Source organism: Poromitra crassiceps (genome assembly GCF_964638095.1).
Source record: "Poromitra crassiceps genome assembly, chromosome: 14".
NCBI lineage: Eukaryota > Metazoa > Chordata > Actinopteri > Beryciformes > Melamphaidae > Poromitra > Poromitra crassiceps.
In genome coordinates this window covers 44,188,559-44,215,050 of record NC_139633.1, presented here as the reverse complement: position 1 = coordinate 44,215,050, position 26,492 = coordinate 44,188,559, and the positions used below count along the sequence as shown (strand labels likewise).

Genomic DNA, 26,492 nt, shown 5'->3' with positions numbered 1-26,492 from the left:
AATCACACGCAGGTGTGCTTTCACAGGACAAGTGTTGTCCATTCAATCAGCCCGTCTTTATAATGGCTGTCTTGCACTGTGTTTGTATGAGACTTGACAAAGGCTACGGCCGAAACTGTTGTCAAATAGCTTTAAATTACACTTTATTGCATCTGGAACCAGAGTGTGCCTTCCCCTGGCTGCAACAACTTCAACATACTAGTTTAGTTACATTCCAATTCATCAACTTTGGAGCGTTATTTACCCCCCCCTTCCCGACATGCTAGGTTGACATGCTTGGTCCCAATCGATTCCTTATTTCTTCTACTTTCATATGGTATAAAGATCACCACTAAACGCTTTAAAAACGAGTTCGCTGTCAGCCATGGATGTGCGGGCCAAATTCAGTTTAAAAATGTGGGAGTTTAAGGTTGCGGTTTTTATTAGGAAAAATGATAGGCTATGCAGCATGAAACATAAATACAAAAAAAACAGCGTTGCTTGGTGGACCATTTGCACTCCGAATTTACTAGAAGGCCCGGATAACTTGAAATTATTTGACTTACTTGCACATCCATTCCGTCTGTCGTGTAACCGCATGCAGCCGAGACGTTGCAAATATCCCAGTTTTCTTGGTCTCCACTCCGTACCGCGGCTCGCCCGCTCGAAACTCGTTTTGGCTCGTAATGCAATGCAACGACTGTCTGGCTTGTGAACTAAGTTACTGCTTGATAAAAAGTAAATAAAAATAAGGGGGAAATATAATATGCTGCTACTGTCATCAGTGTCGTGTAAATCTATATATTCCTGTAATTTTGATGTCATCACTTCCTCGTAGTGAACTGGATTCAGCGTTGAGACTCATTCAACATTGGACAATACAATGTCAATCTTACCGATCTATCCAATGAACAACCAATTAGGTTGAATAAATTAATTGTTTGGTATTGATTGGTGAGGGCGGGTTAGGCTGCAGCTAAATATGATTGGTTGAAAAACATATTATTTCACTGTTCCTTGTGAAATGCATGTGTTTTCAACCAATAATATTTAACATGAGATAATTACCATGGGAATCAAACGGCCTAGGGGAGAATGTTTTTCTCCTCTACCCCCCGAGGGCATGACAGACTGGCACAGACTCTGTCTGCATGCCGCTCCATCAGTGCTCTACAGGTGTCACTGTTGTTGAAGCATTTTAAGAATAGCATGATTTTTATTCAGAAAAAACACATTTTATTGATATTTTATTAAAAATATATATATTATTATATAAAATCCCCCATCTCTTCTAACAAAATAAGGGAGGACCATCCTCCCTTGCCTCACTAGAAAAACCTCCTGTGCTGTGTATATACTGTATATACACAGTATATATACTGTATATATACTGTGTATACACAGTATACCGTATATGGTATATATAGTGTGTATACAGTATATATACAGTGTGTATACAGTATATATACGGTATATATACAGTGTGTATACAGTATATATACGGTATATATACTGTGTATATACTGTATATATACACACTGTATATATAATGTATATATACTGTATACACGCTGTATATATACTGTATATATATATACACACTGTATATATACTGTATATATATATGCCCAACTGTGATGTCACTCGAGCAACTGTGATGTAGTATGAGCCAATGGCGCACAGTGGGCGGTGTCTGTCAGTCACGATTTTGGGAGCCCGTGGAGCGGGCGATTTCCATAACTGCAGCCATGGCGCATCATCTCCAGAATCTCCACCTATTGTTATGATGTCAGATAGCTATGGCTAAACAAAGTTCGAAAACTTAAGGTTAACATGTAGAAATGCTGCCTCTAAGTCAAAAGCCCTCACAGAAGGTGATTAACAGCTGAAGTGAGGGAGAAATTAGCTGTGCTGATTGCTGAATAACAGCTAAAACTGAAATGGAAGAACTGTAGTGTGTTCGAGGGTACACAAAGGAGAATACTGTCACAGAGGACTAAAGAGACAATTTACCATCTAAAGAAACCAGAAAATGTTCACATTTGAGAAGCTGGAATCAGAGAATTAGGAAATTTTTCCTTAAAAAAATGGCTCAAAATGATTAATAGATCATCAAAATAGGCAATTAATGTAATATTTGGCAATTAATCAATTGACTAATCATTGCAGCTCTATCGGTTTTTATAAAATGCTTTATGTATTTTCAAAATACAAAATACGTATTTGCATTTCAAATACATTTTTCAGACCAGTATTTTGTATTTGTATTGTGATAAATTTTTTGAGCATGTATTTGTAATTTGTATCAAAATACTTTTTTCGCCCATCTCTGTCTGTGTGCGAGGCAGGTCATGATGTTCCCCTAATATGCAATGCGTGTCCCTAAATACTAGTCTAAATTTACATTTTCCTTTAATCGACAGGGAAAGGACTCACCTAGGAACATCCCGGAACCGACCCCAACGCGACTGACTAATAAAATGTGGACCCAGATTTGGATGAGTTCCGGTTCGGGTCTCGGATCTAGGGTTCGGGTAGAAACTGTGAAGACCTCTAGTGTGCCTGTGTGTGTTAGCTCACGGTGGCTCCAGCCCAGCAGGGGGCGTGTCCTCCTGCTCCCAGGTCAGCAGGTCCACAGCGTACTGCAGGATGATGGAGAAGATACTGTACCCACGGGCAACCATGTCCGCTGGCAGCTGAGCTACAGGGTCCTGTTAGGGATAAACAGAGCCATACAGATATAAGAGTTGTAATTTTTTTTATTTTCTTTTTTTGGGGGGGGGGTTAACCGGTTGTTATGTACTTTGAAAGGGTAAGACGTTTAAAGAGTTAAATTGTTTATTATCAGCTTTATTTGATGCATTCAAACGGCTCGCTACGCACTTCCTGGAACTATCGTTGAAACTAGAACAACCGCACTGCGGATATATGCCTCCGCCAACAAGTGAGCAGTCGACATCCATGTCCGTCCAGACTTTGACGTTTGAGCCAAATGTGAAGAAATTCCGTCAAGGCGTTACTGAGATATGGTGTTACCGAAATTGAAAATGGCGTTCGTCAGGTTACAGTGACCTTGACCTTTGACCACCAAAATGTAATCAGTTCATCCTTGAGTCCAAGTGGACTGATTTTTATTTTATTTGAGACAGACCTCCTGGGCTGCATCTGTGTTGTTGGGTTCGTGTCTCTGGCAGTAAGGACCGTTCTTCCAGGCCTCCGTGTCTCCACAGTCACAGAACCCACCGCCTCCTGACGTGGTCATCTGCGAGAGAGAGACAGAGAGATGGAGAGAAAAGAGAGAGAGAGACAGGGAGAGAGAGAACACAGCATAGCGTTACCAGAAGCTGTAGACTCCATTGGTGAAGTAAAACATGAAATAAAATTGCATAAGGGATAATGACATGTACACTAGTTACTCAAGCACTCAGCTCAAAAACGAGGACAAAGCTGCAGCAAAACTAAAGTTACATGTGGGAAGCTAATGCTACATGTGGGAAACTAAAGCTAGATGTAGGAAACTAACGTTACAATTTGGAAACTATCATGAGGTCATGAGGTTATGACAATTTAGCTGAGAGGCCACGCCCTCTCACAAATTTACTGATTAATAACTCCGAAACAAAAGTAGATTTCAAAAATCCAACATTCAGGATTGTAGAGCTTGCTCCATAGATGCTTCCTGGCGATTTTGGTGGAAATCGGTCAAACGATCTAGGAGGAGATGTCAAAAATGTGTTTTCCAAACTTTTCAAAATATAAAAAAAAAATCCAGATGGACCTTAAGGGTCCTTCAGGCAAATTTGTAGAGCAGGTTCACCTGAACATATGGAAAAAAACGTTTGAAAATCAGACAAACGGCGTGGAAGTTAAGTCCTTTAACGTAAAACCTTTGATTATAGCGCCACCTTCAGACCGATTTGAAAACTATTTCTTGAGCAGAAACTAGCACCTAATATCTGTCATTGGGCCAAATTTTGGGTCTCTACCATTTACCAACTCACAGGAATTTGCGTAGAGGCAGATGGAAAACAAGAACAAGAATAAACCGACACAAAAACAATAGGGTTTCAGCCCCTTCGGGCCTTGAACCCCTAAATAGACCCCTTTTCCACATACGGGAGGGAATGCCACAGTAATGCAATTCCAATACATTCGAGGATAAAAACACAGAAAAGTCCAGGACTTATTATTTCCACTGTGGTCCTCAGGATGGAAGAAGTGTTAGTGTTGTGTTGTGTTAGTGTTCACTAATGTAAAACCCCTGACTAGTGAGCTCTTAGCTACTGCTAAAGCCACGCAACGTCATTACACCAGAACACCGTTTAGGCTAATTCAGCTGAGGACAACAGCCTGAAGAGGCTAGGTGAGCCGGTGCGGTAGCTAGAGCTAGCTCGACCTGGTGAGACCAGTCGGCGCTAAACATTTACCTGCCAGTAGCTGGCCCTACTTACCGCGTAACATTAACGGTGGGTAAGGAAGGGTCCACCCTGTAAGAGTCTCTAGCCTAGAGGGCTAGCTCCTCCCCCTTGCATGGTTTCCTACATCCAGCCTCAACTTCCACTTACTCTCTCCGCCGGTGCAGAGAATACGTTGTGCCCACAAGCAGAACCAAAAGACATGAACTCTCTTTTCTTCCTCGCGCTCCTAAACTGTTTTATAAATTACATTATCTTATTTCCCTTATTTAAATTGCCCCTCAAGCTTTATGTTGCTAAATTCATAGCTTTTATCTATGATGATTGATCACTGTAAAGTTTTGATGCATTTCAGGATCACCGTTTAAAAACTGTTTTTATACTGTTGTGTTGTACCCTGCCTAGTCAAATTTTAATCAATGAAACTTGCTTGTATATACTGCATGTCGCCTGCAGGAGATGCCAACTTCTTTCACAGATCTTGACGATCGCACACGCACACACACACACACACACACACACACACACACACACACACACACACACACACACACACACACAGATCAGCTGGAACAACCTAGAAGAATGGCCAACTTTTGCTTCTTTTAAAGCTCAACTCAAAAATGGCTCATGGATAAACAAACCTGTGACCATTTCTAAATAGGTTCATGTTTGGGCAGTTCTGAATAGGACCATTTTAACTACCGTAGGTTTGTGTTTCTCCTGCTTGTTGTTGATATATTGTTCTAATTTATTTTATAACATACTGTTTTTTTCTATTTAACTTGTGCTTCTTTTATTGCAGTATATTTTTATTACCTGTTTGTATTGTATTTGTTACCTGTCAGGGACTATGGATGGAAATTAGCATCCTTGCTAAACTCTGGTATATATTCATTAATATATGCTGTCCTTTCCAAATAAACAAATAAATAAACACAGGTTTGTCAGGTGCAGATGACAGGTTGGCCTCTGACCACTGTGTAGCAGCCTGAGCAGTAGAGAGAACACACACACACACACACACACACACACACACACACACACAGGCACCCTTGCCGAGCACACTTGACCCCACTCTGACCCTAAAGTCTGGTTCCTTTGATGAGTGTGAACAGAGACACCACATGCCAGTCTCTGCCTATGGTAAGAAATGGTACTCTTCCCGGTCTCCTAAATGGGCGTGGTCATCAGCTTGTGATTGTCTGTCTGTATGAAACTTCTTTGGCTGACCAGTCTCCTAAAACAGAAACAGGAAGTGACTGGAAGTTGAGGTGTCTATATTGAAAAGTCTCTGGTGTGAACATTGCATTCCATACCCGGGCACGCAACAGAAAACTGTTCTTGGGTCCACTTGAAAAGATGGTCTGGGGAACACTTCAGGCGTGCCCGGGGGTGGGGGGGGGGAATGCATCAAGAGTGAACACAACCGTAGTACCGTACCAAAACAGGAAGTGGACTCCTATTTCTTTACTGAGTGACAGTTATCCTATGGTCTGGACTTGTATGACCTACTTTACTAGAGGGAAATACCAGTCTGTGTCTCGTTTTCTATCCTGTGACTAACTTAAAAGGTCCAATAAATGTGTCCAAAAAGTGTTTTTTTTTTATTACCAATGAGTGAATGCTCCATTAAAAAATTAGCCCAGCCGCGTCTCTCTGTGTTCACCCATTCCAAATATCGCTGGAGAATTCTGCCCCTCACGGGTAGAGATTTCCCAGAAAATTTGGCAGATGTGACGTTCTGTGCATTCATGAACTAGGGCTGGGCGATATATCGAATATACTCGAGGTATCGCGGCTTGTGCCACGTGAGATGTAGAAATGACTATATCGCGAACATTCGAGTATAATTGTCACGCATTGTTTATAACTTAAGCCGCCGGCATGACTCGCTTCACGTTTCCTCTTGTCAGCTCTCCCTCTCAAGGGAGAGCTCTGTCACACTCAGGAAGGGAGGGGGAATCACATGGATACATCAAACGCGTCAAACCGCGTCAGACACACCCGTCCCCACCAACCAACCCAAGCAGCTGGCAAAACATGGCCGCCTCCAGTGTGGCTGTTGACAGTTTCAAATTATAACAAAACTACTATTGCAATTTGCAATACATGTCCTGCAAGATTTCTGAGATTAGGGGAAAGTCTGAGCTGGCGCTACGCTAAACCAAACGTGGGGAGGAGGCAGCGGATTTGTTTGGCGTTAACGTTAGCTGTTGTGGTGGGGTCTAACGCGTTAGCTAGCTGGTTGTGGCTACCTAGTTGCAGGCAGCGCTCCACAGGCTTGTTGTGACCAAAATCCCCGCATTTAAAGCACTTCATACTCCCAGAGCTGGCGTAAACCATAGAGAACCTCATGCATTACTCAAAATGAAACGTCCAGGGTTTGTGTCTCCAAAATCAACTAATGCTAACGTTACATGCAAGGTAACGTGAAGCTAACATAGTTAGCTGCGGGGCAGTCATGATCTATAAGGAAAACGAATGCGCACATTTAGCCTACATAAAAGTCAACATCACATAGTGTCTTTTCTTTAATCTAGAGCAGTGGTTCTCAACTGGTGTAGCCTCAGGACCCACTATTTTCCTTGTCATGAAGTTGCGACCCAAATTTCAGATTTTTTTTTAAACCACTCAAATTTATTGCACAAAAAAAAGCGCATTAATTTAATACACAATGCCTTCATGCACTGTTATAAACCTCAAATGAACAAAAAAGTGCAACAGAAGTGCAACTAGGGCTAAAAACCAATTGAAATAAGGCAGACTTGAATTACAGGCCTATATGTTTTTAAATTTAAACAAGTCAAACTGGTCATGCTCAGAAAGTCTTATTTGAACTCTATGAAATATGAAATAAAAGGCAGACTTATCTTGAATTACATGCCTATATGTTTTTAAACAAGTTCATAATAATAATAATAATAATAATAATAATAAAACATGTTAACCTGGTCATGCTAATCCAGTTTCAGTAGTCTGAATTTAACTAATATGAAATAAAAAGGAATCACATATGCTTTTTAGTTAAACTGGTCATAACTTTTAATTAAACTGGGGCCATGCTAATCCAGTTTCAATCATCTGAATTGAACTAAAATTAAATATGAAATGAAAAGGCAGACTTCTCTTGAATTACAGGCAGAGCATATGCTTCAGCTTGTTAAACAAGTAAAACTGGTCAGGCTAATCCAGTTTCAATAATCTGAATTTAAATCAAATGAAATATGGAAAAAAAAAAAAAAAAAAAAAAAAAAAAATTGGCCAATGTCCGCGACCCAGTCAAAACGGCCCCGCGACCCACCTTTGGGTCGCGACCCACCAGTTGAGAAACGCTGATGTAGAGGCATCATTTTTCAGTCAAAAGTGAAACGACACAGATATGATGGCGTATAGTGGGGCTTTCCATGCCTCACTATAGAACTAGTGATGTCAGATTTGCTTAGGTCAGAGCTATGGAATATTAAATCATCCATCTTTGCTCACTACATCTGCCCTTTCTTTCTTCTTCTTTTTTACCCCAGGTGTGCATAAAACACAGGTTAAGAACTTATGGAAAAGTCATGGAAATCCATTGGTCAAAATGTGTATGAACCCTGAAGGGTTAAATTGAGCATTTATGAGAGATTTCAAAAATATCGAGATATATATCGTGTATCGCGATATAGCCGAAAAACATGGCGATATTCTTTAGAGGCCATATCGCCCAGCCCTATCATGAACCTGCCTCTTGTACTGGCTCCGGCTGGAAATACACCAACAAAGAAGAAGGCTAACACAGGCTAACGTTACGTTTGCTAGCTAATGCAGTGAATGTCAGCAAACAACCAACAAGACAGAGTCCAGTGAAAAGTCGAGACAGAAAAAGAAAGAAAGATTAGAAAGATAGTGAAGCCCGTCTGGCCAAACGGCAGCAATGTGACCGACATCGGGGGGAACTAGAGTCGGGACTGTGTCTCCGGTTCATGGAGGGACCTTGTTGTATTAGCTGCTGTGATAATGTTGTTTCGACCGTGTATTAGGGTGACCATTATGTCCCCATTTGTGCGGGACTGTCCTGCATTTTCACGGTTTTTCACACGTCCCGCAAATTGAGACATTGTCCCGCATTTTGATTGGCAGGCTCCAGTTTTCACATGCGCGTTCATAAAATGTGGGTTTTATGAATTGGCTGTGTGTGGAGAAGGGGAGGGGGCGGGCTGTGTCTGATGTCATCATGCCAATCAAACTGCGGTACACGGGGGCTGGAATCAAAAGCACGTTAGGGTACGCCCACCGACAGCAAGCCAATATGCTGCAGATTTGACGCGGAATATTATGAAACATGAAGGAAAAGGAGGAAAGGGAGGAAACTGCGACAGCAGCAAAGAAAAGGAGATGCAGCTACAACAAGGACTGGGAAACTATTTATCCGTGGGTGAAGCCAGTGCAAGGCGATTCTCAGAGTTTTTTGCGAGTCAGTTTTCAGTCTCACATGGAGGTGAATACGACGAACAATGCGAGACTCACAAGAAACATATTGCTCAAAAGGAGGCTTTCCAGTCTATGGATAACGTTCCTACTGAAAGCCAAACAAGATTCAAACACAGATAAGGTAACAGCAGCTGAAGTAACTACCATTTACCACACTGTGCAACACTCACATTAACCACTCCCAAACCATTTCAGCTGTCAGTCTCTGTCAGATGGGTTGTGTGCACTGCACAACCCAGTGACAAAAAAACAAAAACACACCGCTCTTAAGTTAGGGGTTCTCAAAGTGGGGGTCAAGGACCCCCCCAGGTCCAGGCCAGCGCATGCAGTAGTATGTATATATTTGAAATTAAAATCCTGGCTCCCCCTGGCCAGTGACACTTAGGAATAGACTAGGTGACAACCAAGTATAGTTTGGTGACAAGCTGGAGAGACAGTTGACTGTCGGAGAGACGGCATCCGGTACGGGATGGGTTTTAGCACCCCAGCCTGGCTCTCTCGTGAGGGAGAAATCCACAAATGCTATGGATCAGCCTCCTGAAAATCTGCGTAAACATCGGCGCGGCCTGGGGTCCTTCAGGCTAGAGCAAGGTGCTCGGCGCAGGCGAATGACATGCAGCGCACAGGCCTCCTTGAGGCATCCTCCCTGTTCATGGTACGGCATGGTAGGATTGTCTTTTTCCACGGGAGGTTCTGGTGAGACGAAGGAGGTGCCCGGCCTGGAATCACTCCACAGGGCCTTAGACCTCCATGCACCGAAGGGTCTTGCAATACTGCGGTGTAGCACTAACTCTATTGCAGCGGATTGGGCGTGATCAACCCTTCCGCGGGCAACGTTGCAGACAGAGTAGGAAGGCTGATCCGTGAGCGGCTGCTTCTGGGACGCGGGTCGGGGTCGTAATCGGCTGGGTCTACTGGGCGAGGGTGTATGATGTTGACAGACCCGAAACACCCCACGACCCCAGTTAACATCACTGATGACGCGTCCCAGCGCATGCAGTAGTATGTATATATTTGAAATATATATATATATATATATATATATATATATATATATATATATATATATATATACACAGATCCTTTCCAAAAGAAAATTATATCATGGAAATACCATGGATGACCGTGGGCTTCAGCGGTCATCAGGTCAGAGTTGTGAAAGTTGCATTTAAATAAAATATATTGTTAAGTTTTTATTTGCATAGTCTCTTATGTGCTACTGAATCAACCAGAGGGCAAAGCATACTGTATGTTATGAGCTAAGGGGCAGAATGGAAATGTTTATTTCTTAAGTTAGATAGACGTTTATATCAATATCTTAGACTACCTCGATGCACCGGTAACGTATCCCACATTGTCCCACACAAACGTACTCTTTGTCCCACATCTGGTTAGTTGGGATCTGGTCACCCTACCGTGTATAGATAATGTTAGCTGCTTGCTAACGCGGAGCTAATGGATTTACCACCCAGTCAGAAGCTCCGCTAATAACATTACTGTCTTGTGTGGATAATGCAACAGTCGCAAATATGCCTAACGTTACTACCGTTATACTTATGGTCATGGAACACTGGTTGACTGACTGTAACAGATCTGTTCCGTTTGGTTGCGTCCAGCTAACAGCACATTAGCGTCAGCTTGCTGTGTTAGGTGCTGTGAGGCTGTCTATTATAAAGTTAGCTTGATGCTAAACGCGGCTAACTAATATAGATAATCGATTAACCACTAGGGGTGGGGGGAAAAATCGATTCACCTAAGTATCGCGATTTTTAATGTCACGATTTTTTGAATCGATCTTTTATTCCAGAATCGATAATCGCAAAAAAAAAAAAAATTGTGCTTGCAGTCAGGCCACTCACTGAACAGCAGGCCAGACGCCGCCTACTGGTTTACTAGTGGTTTTATTACTTTATTAGTTAGTCTGAAGTAATAATTACACTTCAGGGTTAAAGCGGGTGCATCTCATTGTAAAATTGGACTTCAAACGGCCCAAATCTGGCTTCAAACGGCCCAAATTGGGCTTCAAACGGCCCAAATTTCACACGCGTCGGCCCATATCGGCCTGGCCTGCTTGGTATCTAATGCCCGGCCTGAATTATGATCCCAGTCCACCCCTGTTTTTAACTATATCGCCCAGCCCTACTCATGATATAATATACAGTCTCTAGTGTATGATTCAACTTTTCCCATGTTCTAATCTAGTGTAAAAAAGCAAACTGAAAAAAGAAAAGAAAAGAAAAAAATAAACAAAAATCGCAATAAATCGTAATATCGAATCGCAATAATCGTAGAATCGCAATACTTAAGAATCGCAATATAAATCGAATCGGCACCCAAGAATCGTGATAGTATCGAATCGGGAGATAAGTGAATCGCCACAGCCCTAATTACCACCCAGAACCACAACTAATAACATTATTGTCTTGTGTGGATAATTTACCATTCGTAAATATGCCTAACGTCAAGCTCACATCAGCCCCAGGCATTATACCGCATTCATGACAACTCGGACCACCGGGAAAAATCGGTTCTGAACTTCTGACCTGTGAAAAGTGTATTGAACAGTCGTCCAGGTCGGAATTACAGATCGGAACTTCGGGTATCATTCAGTGCTCCGCTTTGTCCAAGTTGACGTCATAGCCACATCAAAATGGCGACTTGTATCGTTAATGGTCATAACAGAATTATTATAAAGATGTTTGTTGATGTTTTAACACAAAATTGTATGTATTAATTATGTAATTTTAACGTTAATATGGGTTTGTGTCATCTATGTTTCGCTCTGATTAGAGCAATATGTGAAATTCAGCATTCATCATGTTCGGTTAGCATTGTTAGCTAGTAGGTAGCTACAAAGCTACTGAACAGAGGCTGATATAGCAACGTATAGCCTTGTTTGTTATCGAACACGTTCTCAATCACATATCAGACTGTTTGCACCACCTGTGAGGACAGAACTAGGAAGGACTGCCTTTTCCTCTTACGCCCCTGACAAATGGAACACGCTCCAGAACACTTTAAAACTGGACCAATTAGTCCCCTTAGAATCTTTTAGAGTACTCCTTGAGGGTACCCTGCACAATGAATGCTCTTGTTTTGGTTGATGTACTTTTACCTTATCCTGTTTGTTTTACCTGTTGTCTGTTAACATGTAACTACTGTAATTGTTCTTATTGTAACAGGGCTCCCTTGAAAATGAGAGCTTGCTCTCAAGGGCCTCCCCTGTATAAATAAAGGTTAAATAAAAATAAATAAATACAATTAATTATCTGCCTCTGTGGGACTATGTGCTCTGTCTCTCCCCTCATTAACTTTAGGCCATTTTGATAACATGAGAGATCTGTTGGGATAGATCCATCTTTGGTGCAGTTGATTGTTTTCTGTAAATGTTTCCATTCTACACAGCTATACTACAGACAAGGTTTGGTCTTCCACATTCAGTTGGCAGGGCGGCCGCGGCACTATAAGTGGGCAAATTAAATGAGTGTTACTTTTTGATGTCACAAAATCCCGGAAGTCAGTTGTCAGGTGTCTGTGTGTGCGTGTGTGCGTACTGTGTACTCACCCTGTAGCGGTGCTCTTTGTGTACGCTGCCCAGGAAGCACTGCATGCAGAGAACACAGGTTGGGTCGGCTGCACACTCCCTGCACACACATCACAAAAACACAGATATATTTTGTTTACTGCAACACATTCTACCTTGTGTGGGTGCATGTCATGTTCATTCATGTTCAAAAAATAGGAGACACGGGAAAGAAAAACGCAATGCGTTTCAACCTCACTGGGTCTTCGTCAGGCTGTGACGAACTGACGAAGACCCAGACAGACACCTCAACTTCCAGCCTGACGAAGACCCAGTGAGGTTGAAACGCATTGCGTTTTTCTTTCCCGTGTCTCCTATTTTTTTAAGTTGTACATTGTATTGTAAACCTGTGCAGGTTACCTGTGTACCAACACTTCTGCATTAATTTTTTCTCTAAAAAGAAGCTCCTTTTTCCACTGTTGATCATACTTTGGCATGTATGACATCACCGATGACATCACAGCAGCAAGTATGACATCACCGACGACATAGCAACAACTATGACATCACCCACCCAGTCTGCTCACCCAGTAAGGATGACATCATTGATGACATCACTGATGACATCATTGCTCGACATCATTAGCGCAATTACGATGCTCTTTTTAGCTATACATGGGGGCAGAATTCAAAATACTGTCCAATATTCAGTTTTTGAGATACATTTTGCACACTTCAACTACTGTGACAGCACAATCTTATTTAGCAAAAATCTGCAGTAGGGTTAGGGTAACCCTAACCCTAACCCTAACCCGTAGCTGTTTACAGTTCCGTTTACAGTCAAACATTTTGATGTACTGTGGGCTCAATTTTTGATCAATCAAAAATCTGTCAGAATTTTTTGTGTGTGACAGTCTAATGATGCAGATGCTGAAGGTTGGTGTCGTTTGAAGAAAGAATGTGTGAGGAGTAGGGTTTCATTAGTTTTACAGTTTTGCGGTCTTTAGACTTCATAATTGGCCATAGATTGCATCACTTGGGCGCACATTTCAGTGAAAGTTGCAAAGCCGTAGCACGTATGCCTGATTTGTTATGAATTTTCAAAGTTTGAAACTTTAGACGGTCACTGTAGCGCCACCATCAGGACTATTGGCGCCAAATTCGCATCGACTAAGTTTGGTATGGGACTGTGCAAAGTTTGGTTTATTTTCCTGCATGGGAAGTCCAACTTCCGGGGAGAAAAAGAAGAAGAATAATGGCAAATACAATAAGTAGCCCTGCCGCTTCGCTGGCCCGACCACTAATGAAATCTCTTGGTGCGTATGCCTAAACCAGAAGAGGGCGTGATTCTGGCTCTATACTCATCTGATTGGTCAATCATGGAATTGTACGTGTTATTTATTTCCAAACCGCTGCTAGCAGACTACTTCAACAACAACAACAGAGCGCGCATGCCCATATTCAACATTCAGTTCAAAACTAGGGATGGGATATCGGTATCGGGTGCCGATATGACGTAATTCACATATCGGATATCGGACTAATGACGCTGATCCACATTCCGATCCAGACTCCATTCATAGCCTGCACTGGACCATAAACCCACCGTAACATAACATGAAACAGTGCTAGTAAGTAGTAGTAGAAGTGAGGTAGTAACGTTAGCGGTTAGCCAACTCAACAACATGTCCTTCTTACTTTTGGAGATATTTTAGTCGCAGGGGTGTTTAATTGTTGCTTACTGTATTTGTTGAAATGTTAAATTAATAATTTTGTGTGGATCAATTGTTTTCTAAATATCAAATGACCTTTATTAATTGTTTAATTGGATATTGTGGAATATTATTAGCCAGGTAACTAATGCTATTTAGTGTTTCCCCTACCATTCTACAGGCCTGGCGGGCTCGCCAGGCCAACAGCGCCCCTGCCAGGCCAGTAAATAATTGCAAAAAAAAAGGGGGGGGGGGGGGGGGGGCGGTTAGATTTTTTTTCCCCTGCTCTCCCCAAAATTTCAATAAAACTTTATGACATATTATTACAATACAACAATACTGGTGTTGATAGTGGACAGTAATAGAAGATGCCAAATAATTCAAAACAATAAGCATTTTGCTTTTAGGAGCATTGTGCCAGCGTGCAGTGCTGTTCAAAAACATGTCAACGTGTGACGTTGCCTGGGAAACGCACATCCCATAATACAACTGTTCGCATCGCATCTCATAATAGTATGATGATACTATGCCATTGCCAACATAGATGCGAACAGGTTAGCTAAAAGTTTAGCGTCGCCAGCGAGGGCCCGCCACCATTCGGGTCGGGGTACGTTTCGAAATCCCTCCAGGCCTGAACATTTTTCTAGGGGAAACACTGCTATGAGATAATTGATACGAAACCAAAGACTAACTGATGTCGCAGTAGGAGCGAGCTACTATGGAGGCTGCAGCTCCTTGGGAGAGTTGCCAAGAGCTCTGCTATGGGAATCAGTATCGTATCGGCAGATATCCAAATTCAGATAGCGGAATCGGATTGGAACTGAAAAAATGTGGATCGGTGCAGCTCTATACAAAACATGTATTTCCATCAAAGCACCACTAGGCAGGGGGGCCCAGTGGCTCACGCTTTCCACTAAGGTTTACCCTTTGGTCACACCGGCCGCTTAAAGGAAGGCTTTCCTGTGGGGAATATGAAGATATATTAAATCTCACGCCCCTAAGGAGTAGGAATCCGTTGAAATTTTTTGAATTGGTTGTTCAGAGCCTGAGCAATCAACCAAAATCCACTCTGTGTGTGTGTGGGGGGGGGGGGGGCTGGTGGAGGGGAGGGGCGGGAGCGGGGAGCAGAAATCCTACACTTCCCACAATGCACTGGGCTCGTGGCCTTCTATTCCACGCCCACCCCTCAGGCATTTGGCTGATATCAAACTCCAGTAGGTGGCGGTAATGCACATATATGTTTGCCAACCGCCATAAAACTCAAAGAAGAAGAAGAAGAAGAAGAAGGCTTTGACATAAAACAATGGTAGAAGAAGAAGAAGATTTTTTTTTTTTTGGCTCCAAATTGCACCAAATTTAAACCGAAGTATATATGTCGGGAGATGTCTTCACACAAAAAGTTTCATGCAGTTTAAGGCATTTTCCTAGGAGTTATGAGCATCTGATGTTGTAACTATTTAATGTAAAAATGGGTACATTGCTCAGCGTTGATTTCGTAACTTCAAGGCACCTTCTACTAGATGTAAAATTTGACGAGCTTTCCAATGCCGCCAGTCCCGTGTCTGTAGCTGCTTCCGTTCCCGAGATATGGTTCTTTGCAAAGAGCTAGGGGAGCTAACATTAGCTAGCCTAGGCTATGCGGTGAAAAAAGATGGCTGCCTTTTGTTTTTCTTCAGGAGCTGTGAAGGGGCGTGGAGGACCTCTAGAGGCGGAACCATGGCGGCACACCCCCACAACACTTGTAGTTTACAGCTGCTCTCTTCCACAGGGCTGGACTTGGCCGCTCTGACGTGAAACGCGTCGGAGCGGGCAGAAAATATGTGAGAGATAAGGGATATCAGCCAGGAGGGTTGATTGAGGGGAGGTGAAGGCTGCTTATCTAATCCAACTACTGACATTGTAATGACACAAATATGGTTGAAAATCAGGAAAGCCGGCCTTTAACAGAAGCAGAACTGAAGCTAAAGCCACGCTGAAGTTGCTTAACGCCACGCTTAACCGGTCACACAAGAAGCACTCTCTTTTCCTCAGCACCTCGCTCGGTGCGCCTTGCCCCTGCCCACAATTTCCATTGACTTCATGCCTGGCAGATTCACACTTGGAAAATAGGACTGAATCCTGAACGAGCAAGGCACGCGCGGCTGGTGTGAACGGCCTCGCCTGTTAACAAGGATGCCAAAAGGAAACTTGTGGGGTTCAACGTAGGTTGAGCGTTGCTTCGGCGTATGGTGTGAACGTGGGCTTAGTCCGTCACGCAGTGACCCAGATTCGAATTCAACCTGCGGTCATTTGCTGCATATCCTCCTCTCTCTCTCTCCCTGCTTCCCTGTCTACATACTGTCCTATCAAATAAAGGCAAAACGTTAAAAACAGCACCACTAGGTGCCCCTATCCAACAGGCTACGATATGCCTCGGCTTGCTGTAACGCTCTCATGGTGGTTGGCAAACCAGTTGATCAGTGACTGATCACTGATAATAAAGTTGCTTAAAAAACGTGAGTGTGTTTACATGTGTTTTCAATCGCACTGTGCTGCGTCACACGTTTTGTTGCTCTGATTGGTTAAGCTCTGTGCTGCGTCACGCGTTTTGTTGCTCTGATTGGTTGAGCTCTGTGCTGCGTCACACGTTTTGTTGCTCTGATTGGTTGAGCTCTGTGCTGCGTCACATGTTTTGTTGCTCTGATTGGTTGAGGCATTTTGCACTGCGGTAATTCCCCCTGGAAATGCAAATATTGCACTGAGAGAATCCAGACTAATGCAGTGCAATGTGAATTGGTCTGGCAATGCCAGGCTAGTAGGTGGGTTCTAGGGCTGTGAATATTCACTGGCCTCATGATTCGATTTACGATTCATCTGTCAACGATTCGATTCCACGATGCATCTCAATACCGCTCAAAGTTTTGCAGTATAGCAGTATCGCTATCAAATCCTCAATTTTCTGTATTATTACTGCACATGGCTACTTTTTCATCAATTAATACAAGCAGTCAGATAAATATCAAGTCCCTTTTTTATTTAGAAAGTGCTTTAAAATCTGAATGTCAACAGAAATTTTAACATAAACGATTCAACGATTCATCTGTCAACGATTCGATTCGACTCACACATCCGCATCGCGATGCATCGATTATACGATTAATTTTGACACTAGGGCTGCAACAACTAATCGATTAAATCGATTAAAATCGATTATTAAATTTGTTGGCAACAAATTTGATTATCAATTCGTTGCCTTTTTGGCAAAAAAAAAAAAAAAAAAAAAATGTTTTATTTTTTTTGTTTTTTTTTCATATTTCATTTGAGTTAAATTCAGATTATTGAAACTGGATTAGCCTGACCAGTTCTACTTGTTTAACAAGCTGAAGCATATGCTCTGCCTGTAATTCAAGAGAAGTCTGCCTTTTAATTTCATATTTAATTTTAGTTCAATTCAGATGATTGAAACTGGATTAGCATGGCCCCAGTTTAATTAAAAGTTATGACCAGTTTAACTAAAAATCATATAGCCTGCCTGTGATTCCTTTTTATTTCATATTAGTTAAATTCAGACTATTGAAACTGGATTAGCATGACCAGGTTAACTTGTTTTATTATTATTATTATTATTATTAATATTATTATTATTATTATTATTATTATTAACTTGTTTAAAAACATATAGGCATGTAATTCAAGATAAGTCTGCATTTTATTTCATATTTCATACAGTTCAAATAAGACTTTCTGAGCATGACCAGTTTGACTTGTTTAAATTTAAAAACATATAGGCCTGTAATTCAAGTCTGCCTTATTTCAATTGGTTTTTAGCCCTAGTTGCACTTCTGTTGCACTTTTTTGTTCATTTGAAGTTTATAACAGTGCATGAAGGCATTGTGTATTAAATTAATGCGCTATTTTTTGTGCAATTAATTTGAGTGGTTCAAAAAAAAATCCGAAATTTGGGTCGCGACTTCATGACAAGGAAAATAGTGGGTCCTGAGGCTACACCAGTTGAGAACCACTGCGTTAAAGCACTTTATTTAAGAAGATATGAAGATATCTTTTGCACTTACACCATACATTTGTATGTATTTTGTATTCGTTCATGCCCTGTCAAAGCTATTTGATGTAGCAAAGCCCGGTGAGTTTTTGTTTAACACGTTGACTGCCACTGACGTATATATACGTCAAAAAAAATCCAGCGGTTCACTGCCATTGACGTATTAATACGTCAAAAAAAAAATCGATTTTTTTTTTTTGACGGTGCTACGTGGATCAATGCCCCCCGCGTCTCCTATGGAGATATTGGAAGTATTGAATGTGTATAATCTATTTTACCGACCAGCTAGGTGGCGACGGTCCTCTCCCGACAGAGATAAAGTCAACCAAAAGCAGCCGCCTCCCGCGGCTGCTTCCTCCATTCTCAAGGAATGGCTTGGCGATTTTACAGTCAGAAACGAACGAGCCTCATTCTCATACTGTAGGCGGGGACGCTTTCGCGCTGCTGCGGTGGGGGGTTCCAGAAATGGACTGTGTGGGCAGCATAAAGCCTAGAGTCGCACGGGGCTTCATCGGGGCTCTCAAACCCAAGAGACGAGTGAGACCTATCCACACTCGCTGCCAGGGAGGGAGGCTGCTCAAACTCGCTGCCAGGGAGGGACGCTGCTCAAACTCCCAGCAGCAGAGCACTTGCTTGTGACAAACGCAGGCTGAAAGCCACTAGACACGCCCACGGAGGGAGGAGTTGAAGGAGAGGGCGTTCGGAACTATATTGTTTGGATGTCTGATCTCTCACTGATGCCAAAAATAAATGGTTAAAGTGACTGTTCTGCCTGTTTGATTGAATTTCACAAAACTGCGATTATCTCAGCTTCCTGTCTCAGACGCTAAAACCATGCTGTACTCAACGGCTAATATCTACATAACTACTAACTCTACAAACTAACTCTTTTAGACAGAGAAAGCACACATTCTATTAGTACTTTTGTGAACTTTGTGTTGACAAACTCCAAGCAGAAAAGAATCCTCGGCTCTTGTAAAATGAGCCAGAATCCTCAAAAAAACGGCTTGGCAAAAGCTACCTACAGCAAAAAAAAAACGGCTGGCAGTCAATGTGTTAACAAACAAAAAGTTGTTTTTCAATAAACGGATGGAAACAATATCAGTGCATTTTTTAATCCGATTAATCGATTAATTGAACAAATAAACGACCGATTAATCGATTATCAAAATAATCGTTAGTTGCAGCCCTATTTGACACCCCTAGTGGGTTCTCCCACCTTGAACACATGTCCACAGAGCAGGGAGGTGTGTGTGTGTGTGTGTGTGTGTGTGTGTGTGTGTGTGTGTGTGTGTGTGTGTGTGTGTGTGTGTGTGTGTGTGTGTGTGTGTTACCTGCAGCTGTAGGTGGGCTCCCCCACCTTGAATACGTGACCACAGAGCAGGGGTTGCTGGTTGTACTCCTGGAGGTGTGCCAGGCCAGCGCTAGGCTCATGACCCAGCAGCAGCCACTCGAGCGGGGCTAGCAGCAGCAGCTGTGTGGCTAGCTCCTCTCTCTGGGTCACAGCCAGGCTGCCCAGGCTGGGCCCCAGGCAGAACACCCTGGGCACAAACACCGCCAGGTGCTGGTACACCTGGGCTCGAAGGTCCGGGGCTGCAAGCCATGCCTATGGGGGGGGGGGGGGGGGGGGGGAGACAAGTCAGTAGTACTGACGATCAGAATCTATTCAATATTCAATCAATCAATTTTATATTTATATATTTAATAGGGGTGTCACGATACACTCAGTTCACGATACGATACGTATCACGATACTGGGTTCACGATAACGATACGATACGATACGATTTTAACAATATTCTTTTAAACTTGACTAATGACAATATATGACTGGAAAAGTAGTATTTTATTTGAAATGCACAAATACAAAACATGCTGTTGTGGGAAATTGTTATTACAATAACAACTAGAAAAAACATGAGATTGGAGATAAGGCTTATCTTGAAATAGAATGAGTTACACCGTCACTTAGATTTACTTTGAACTAAAAGGTTTCTCAGCAGTATAAATTCTCATTATGCATCTTCAGTTTTTCTTCAAACTCAAACAACAAGACTTTTCTTAATCTATTTTTTATGCATCTTCAGTTTTTCCTGTCAAGTAAACAGTTTTGCCAGAAACTCAATTTACCGTAAATTCCGGACTATAAGCCGCACCGGTGTATAAGCCGCACCTGCAAAGTTGACTGTTTTTTACATATATAAGCCGCACCGGACTATAAGCCGCGGGTGTTTTAATGGTATTTTTTTTTTTTTTTTTTTTTTTTTTTGTGTTTTAATGTTTAATTACCATATGTAAGGGTTCATGCACAGAGGGGATTGTCGGGAAAGAGATGGCTGTTTGAGGAAGCTCCCATTTATTAACATTTCAACAAAACAACATAACACAACACCACCTGTGTTTCTTTTTTACAGTGCACACAGTGTCATACAGTGTCATACAGTGTGGTGAAAAGAGGGCAAGAGAGGAAATTAAAACAGAAGTGGATTTATAGTTAGAAAGAGTGCTAAAGAAGAGAGAATTCCGTTTTTGTTTTTTGTTTTTCCTGAAAAAATCCATAGATAAGCCGCACCGTTATATAAGCCGCAGGGGCCAAAAAAGGCCAAAAAACGGGGAAAAAGCCGCGGCTTATAGTCCGGAATTTACGGTAATGGTTTCTCTCCTGTATAACTTCTCATGTGTCTCTTCAGAGACTTGTTCAACTGAACTACTTTCCACACAGTGAACTTCAACAAACAAAGACGTTTCTTAGTCTATTTAAAAAAAAAAAAAAATTTTTTTTTTTTTTTTTTTGCGATATCAGATTTCATCTCAACGATACATATCGTGACGTTTTACTATCGCGAAATTTCGTGGGACGATATATTGTGACACCCCTAATATTTAATATTCAATGGTACTGATCTGAGCTCTGATGACGCGGTGAACATATCAAGGCAGTGTGTAGGTCCGTTATGTTTGTTATTAGTGGCTGGGCCTAGGGCTGCAACAACTAATCGATAAAAAATTATTATTAAATTAGTTGGCAACAAATTTCATTATTGATTTGCAGGACAGGTGTTTTGTTTCAAAACAGCTGACCATTGCTGCGGCGTAGAGCTGGCTATATGTACTCCCCGTGTTGCGGGGCCTACTACGTCACTCACTTTCTCCTCTGTAAAAACTCTCTCTCTCGTAACGGGACAAGCCCCGTCTTTTATTGTCACACGAACACCACAACACATGCATGCGGCCACAACACAACTGTATGGGCATACCAAGAAACAACAACAACTTGAAACATGGCGGAGGAAAGCCATTCAGTCGGGTTCGGTCATCAAAAGTATGAGAGCACTTCACATTAACAAAAACTACAACTAAAAAGTTACCTGCAAACTCTGCAAAGTCTGTCATGACATGGAAGTACCACAATAATGCGTGAACACCTCAAATGAAAACACATTGGATCCATGAATGATGATGCCGGGGAAGCGGGCTCAGCTCGGTAAGTTACTGTAACTTAGGGTGTATTCACACCTATCTCGTTTGGAGCAAGAAAGGGTGGTCTCGGTCAGCTTTAAACAAACTCTGGTGTGGTTCGTTTGTGGTGAGAACGTGATCCGACCTCGATCCGCCACAACTGCAGGAAACAGTGCGCATTTTTTGATAAACCAGCTGCGTAGTCAGCTGAGCTGTGTGTAATGGCCTGAAGAACGAGCATTTTTATCGTTTAAAAACAACATCTTCATTCAGATCCTGTTTTGGCGACTTGTGACTTGCATGGATAAACTTTGGGGGATTTTTGGATCATCACATCAGCAGTTTGAAATCTACTTAACTCTGGTCTCCATTCAATAAATGAAAACAAGTCGTGGTAATCAGAGCCAGGCTTCTTTGTGATAAGATTGTCTGGTTCAATCAGACAATCGGACTGATTGCATGTCTCCCTCGAAATGTCCGTAGGCTATTATTAAATTATTTATTAATATTTTATTCCTGACAGGACAGGTGTTCATATAGCCTATGTCTCGGCTAATCCTCTGAAGTCTCTGTGATGGTAATAGCAGAAGTTGTGAGGGTCTTTGATCTTCTATCTCCAAATTCCCGATAGCCTAAACAGGCTAAATAAATACATAGGCTTACATAGCCTACATAAATAAATAACTCTCTCTCCCTCTCTCTCTCAGCACTCACCCGACATAGCCTATAATGTAGGTCTAACAAAAGGCATTCTTATAATCATATAAAATCTCTGGGAATTATTTTTTCCATCCCGAGTGTCTCCTTGCCAATCCAGGAGGCTTGGCAATACTATTTGGACCGTTTGATTTGTGGCTGTGTGTGAACACAAACGAACCAAAGCACAAATGCAACAATTGTATCAATTAAGTACCTGAATCGGAACAAAGCAAACGACCTACAGGTGTGAATACACCCTTAGCGTTATGCTAGGCTACACACTCGATATGGATGTAAACTAACGTTAGCTTTGCGTTTTGAAGTGTGTGCGTTGCGTTTTGAAGTGTGGAAACGATGCGCTAGATTCGTGGCGTTGCCTGCTCTAGTGGCATGCACAGCGCACAATTGCTCAACTAAGTTGTACATTACTGATGTAAAATCTTATTTTAGCCATACAAAAATAAAAGATGGAATATGAAATATGTCCCTTCAATTTTTATCTTAAAAAAAAAAAAAAGTTGTATAGTGTAACGGGTTGGGTTTGTGTGCTGCTGTTGTGTGTTGTACTGTTCTGTGCATGGGGAGTTACGGGGGGTCTGTGAAGGCGACAAGTAGCCAGTGGGGGGGGTGAGAGAGGGATTCACCTGTGATTGGCTGGGGGGAGGGGAGCTGTGAGAGCGGGGGACAGCTCGGAGAGTTGGTGTGTGGAACCTGAGAGGGAAGGTTGTGTGTGGGAAGAGCGGAGAAGCTAGGAGGAAGCTAGCAGGGGTTTTGGTGTGTGTTGTGGGGTTGTTTTGGCGTGGGCTACGGCTGACAGTAGCCCCGGACCTGTGTGTGATAAAGAATAAAGTGCGGTGACTAGATCCTGACTCTCGCCTCGTTCCTGACAATGCTACACTGGCGTCAGAAGAAAAACTAACGACTGGAAGGCTCGAGCGCGACCTGGCATTAGCAGTTAGCTGTTTGTGTGCTAGCTGCTACAAGGACCACGTGGAATGGTGCGCAGAGAAGAATGCCTGTCGGTGGACGGGGGGGAAAAGGAACTACCGACCCCGGAGTTTAGCTCGGTACTTGCTAGCATGGAGGGCCGCCTGAAGCAGGAGCTCAGCGCGGTACTTGCCGGCGTGGAGGCCCGCTTGATGCAGGAGGTCAGACTGCTGTTGGAAGCGACGCCTGCCTGGGCAGAGGGGCTTATGGAGCTACTATGGGAAGTCGCGCAGCGCGGAGAGAAGCGGACGGAGGAGCCGCAAAGAGTGTGTTGGACCTGTGGAGAACCGGGCCACGTGGCGAGGTGGTGCCGCAGCGGTCCCGGGGGACAGACGGGGTACGCGGAGCAACGATACTGGGGCCGACCAGGTGTCTGCTGGTCGTGCGGAGCCTTCGGGCATCTCGCCAGGGGGTGTCCGGAGGCTGTCGGGGAGCAGAGGACGGCGGGAGAGGAGAGACGTGCAGGCGGCTGGCAGGTGAGACTCTGCTGGTCGTGTAAGAGGCCTGGACATTTGGCCAGAGACTGCACTGGGACAGTGGAAGTCAGGGAAGAGACACGGGTTGGGGAGAGTGTGGAAAGCCGGGGGGAAGAGAACTTTGTTAGGATCGGGAGAGCAACGCTCATATTTCCAAGTGAGCAGGTGTCGCTACTAACGCCGGAGGGACCGGCACAGCCGAGCTGCGCTACGCCCCCCACGGTTGCTGTACGGGAAGCCGAGGTGGTGGTCGCGGCCGTTTGTGTTCTCCCTGCTGTCCTGAACACGCCGCCCCCTGGGGGAGGGGGACAGGAGGACGAGCGTGGGCGAGAGGCGGAGAAAGAGGGGGAATGTTCAGATGTGGACCTGGCGGGCGAGGACGACATGGCCATTTGGTCGGTCGAAGCGGAGGAGTGGAAACGCAGGCAGGCGGAGGACGCGGATATCGGTCCGGTGTACACGTGGGTGGTGGCCGGACGCCGGCCCCCTGTGGAGGAGATTCACACGTTTTCCGGTGCCACGAAAGGACTGTGGGATATGTTTGCGAAGCTGCGTCTGAGTGAAGATGGAGTTTTGGGGAGGGGGGAGAAAAGAGGGTTCCAGACGGTTGTACCCAGCTCCCTCCGAGGGCTGGTACTGCGGTGGGCGCACAAGGGCCTCGGCTGTCTCGGGCATCGCGGGCATGAGGAGACGCTCCGCCGTGTTCGTGGGGGACACTACTGGGGCAAACACAAGGAGGATGTGCGGAACTACTGCAGTGCGTGTGATGACTGTGGGACACAGGGGGGGGGGGGGGGCTGAGGAGAGTCACCTGGCGGAGGAGTGACCCCACTGGGGGGGGGGGAGAGGGACTTGTGTGCTTCTGGTGGGCCAGAAGCTTTGATGTGCGGGGGAAGTGTAACGGGTTGGGTTTGTGTGCTGCTGTTGTGTGTTGTACTGTTCTGTGCATGGGGAGTTACGGGGGGTCTGTGAAGGCGACATGTAGCCAGTGGGGGGGGTGAGAGAGGGATTCACCTGTGATTGGCTGGGGGGAGGGGAGCTGTGAGAGCGGGGGACAGCTCGGAGAGTTGGTGTGTGGAACCTGAGAGGGAAGGTTGTGTGTGGGAAGAGCGGAGAAGCTAGGAGGAAGCTAGCAGGGGTTTTGGTGTGTGTTGTGGGGTTGTTTTGGCGTGGGCTACGGCTGACAGTAGCCCCGGACCTGTGTGTGATAAAGAATAAAGTGCGGTGACTAGATCCTGACTCTCGCCTCGTTCCTGACAATGCTACAATAGCATTTAGGAAACTGTAGGTGACTGATCTAATTATCAGAAAACATTTCCCTTCACTTTCCATCGTAAACGTAAACACACCTAACGTTATCTTCTTTTCGGTGCCACAAGGCACTCTGGGTATTATGGTGACACAGGTTGGCTAAAGGAGCTCCCTTTCCATAACAGCTGGATGTCAGATAGATAATAACAGCTAAGCTAAGGCTAGCTGCTGTTTGTTGTATGTCAGATGTGTCCGCCTAAACTCACGGCTAAGCGAAGCTAACATAAGGCTAGCTCCTGTAAAGGGGTTTGCTCGATGTCATGTCAGACAGATAATAACACTTTAATTGTGTGTCAGTGTCTGAGCAGCACGGCAGCTTTCTGCCTGTCAAATCTAACCCGTTAGTTAGCAACTAGGCTAGCTGCTGTTAACTCGCTGCTAAAGCTTGACAGCAGCTCGGTGTCACACACAGACATGAGCGAGTCAAGCTAAGCTGCGCTGCTTGTGCTTACCTCGGCCGTGTCTTTAGCAGAGAAGCTGAGGAAGTCTGCGTCGCTCAGAGCGGTCGGAGGCTCTCTTTCTCGGTCTGACTCGGCCGCCATCTTTCTTTCCTCTATCTGTTGGGACCGGAAATTACGACGTCACAGCTGAGTGGACGTCATTTGTTTTGGTACCAAAGTCACGCCCCTTTCCTGTTTAGACTTTTTTTTTTATTGTTCATCATCATCATCAGTATATCCACCTTATTTTTGAATGCCCCACTGTAAAAAATAATTGTGCGTACAAGGTCCGGTTTAACGTGACTATTGCTGCAGCTTGCCATTTCCTAATGTATTCTACTTGATTTGAAAAGATGGCCACCTACACTCAGTCTCTTGTACCCTGGCTGAATTGAACATAACTTGGTCAATAAGTATGTAACATACAAAATAAAACAACCCGTAATATCTTAATTTTATGTAGAATGCAGAGGACATGTAACTGTTTAGGTAAACTTGCATTCCAGGAATATTGTGCTCTTAAGATGACGTATAGTGGCTCGAGTCTGTTTCGTCCTGAAACCCACACGCTTTGCGGTGGTGGTTTTAGCGTAACCTATGTGCGATTCGAGGCGTAAAGTATGTGCGTTTTAGGGTAACTTATGTGGGATTCGAGGCGTAACATATGTGGGGTTTGGCGTAACCTATGTGCGATTCGAAATAACGTATCCGAGATAGAAAACGTTATGAATATAGCCACGTTATAAACAACAAACTAACGCCGGTGATCCGTATGGAAACAGTGTTACTCGAAATGGTTAATATTGGCCACAGCAGGCGATTACCCATGAATGCACTGCGCTCTTAAAGGGATATTTATCGACGAGATTTTTGCCAAGCTGGACCTGATTAGTGATTTGCTCCGTTCGCCCAGACGGGTGTCAAGCTGTCAGCAACAAGGCTGGGAGGATCACACCGGAAGAAGCACCCATCAGCAGAT

The 26,492-nt window shown here is 43.7% G+C and overlaps 1 protein-coding gene across 1 annotated transcript in view; it reads right to left on the bottom strand.

The window, feature by feature from the left end:
• ubr2 (ubiquitin protein ligase E3 component n-recognin 2) overlaps positions 1-25,615 on the bottom strand; it is a gene marked incomplete at its 5' end in the record, with an annotated part of 209,586 nt that extends 183,971 nt beyond the window's left edge. Inside the window, 5 exon segments of the mRNA XM_083650803.1 lie at positions 2,560-2,690; positions 3,131-3,241; positions 12,433-12,511; positions 19,476-19,747; positions 25,526-25,615. Of these exon segments, the coding sequence (XP_083506929.1) occupies positions 2,560-2,690; positions 3,131-3,241; positions 12,433-12,511; positions 19,476-19,747; positions 25,526-25,615 (683 nt within the window).
• Positions 25,616-26,492: the final 877 nt, after the last annotated feature.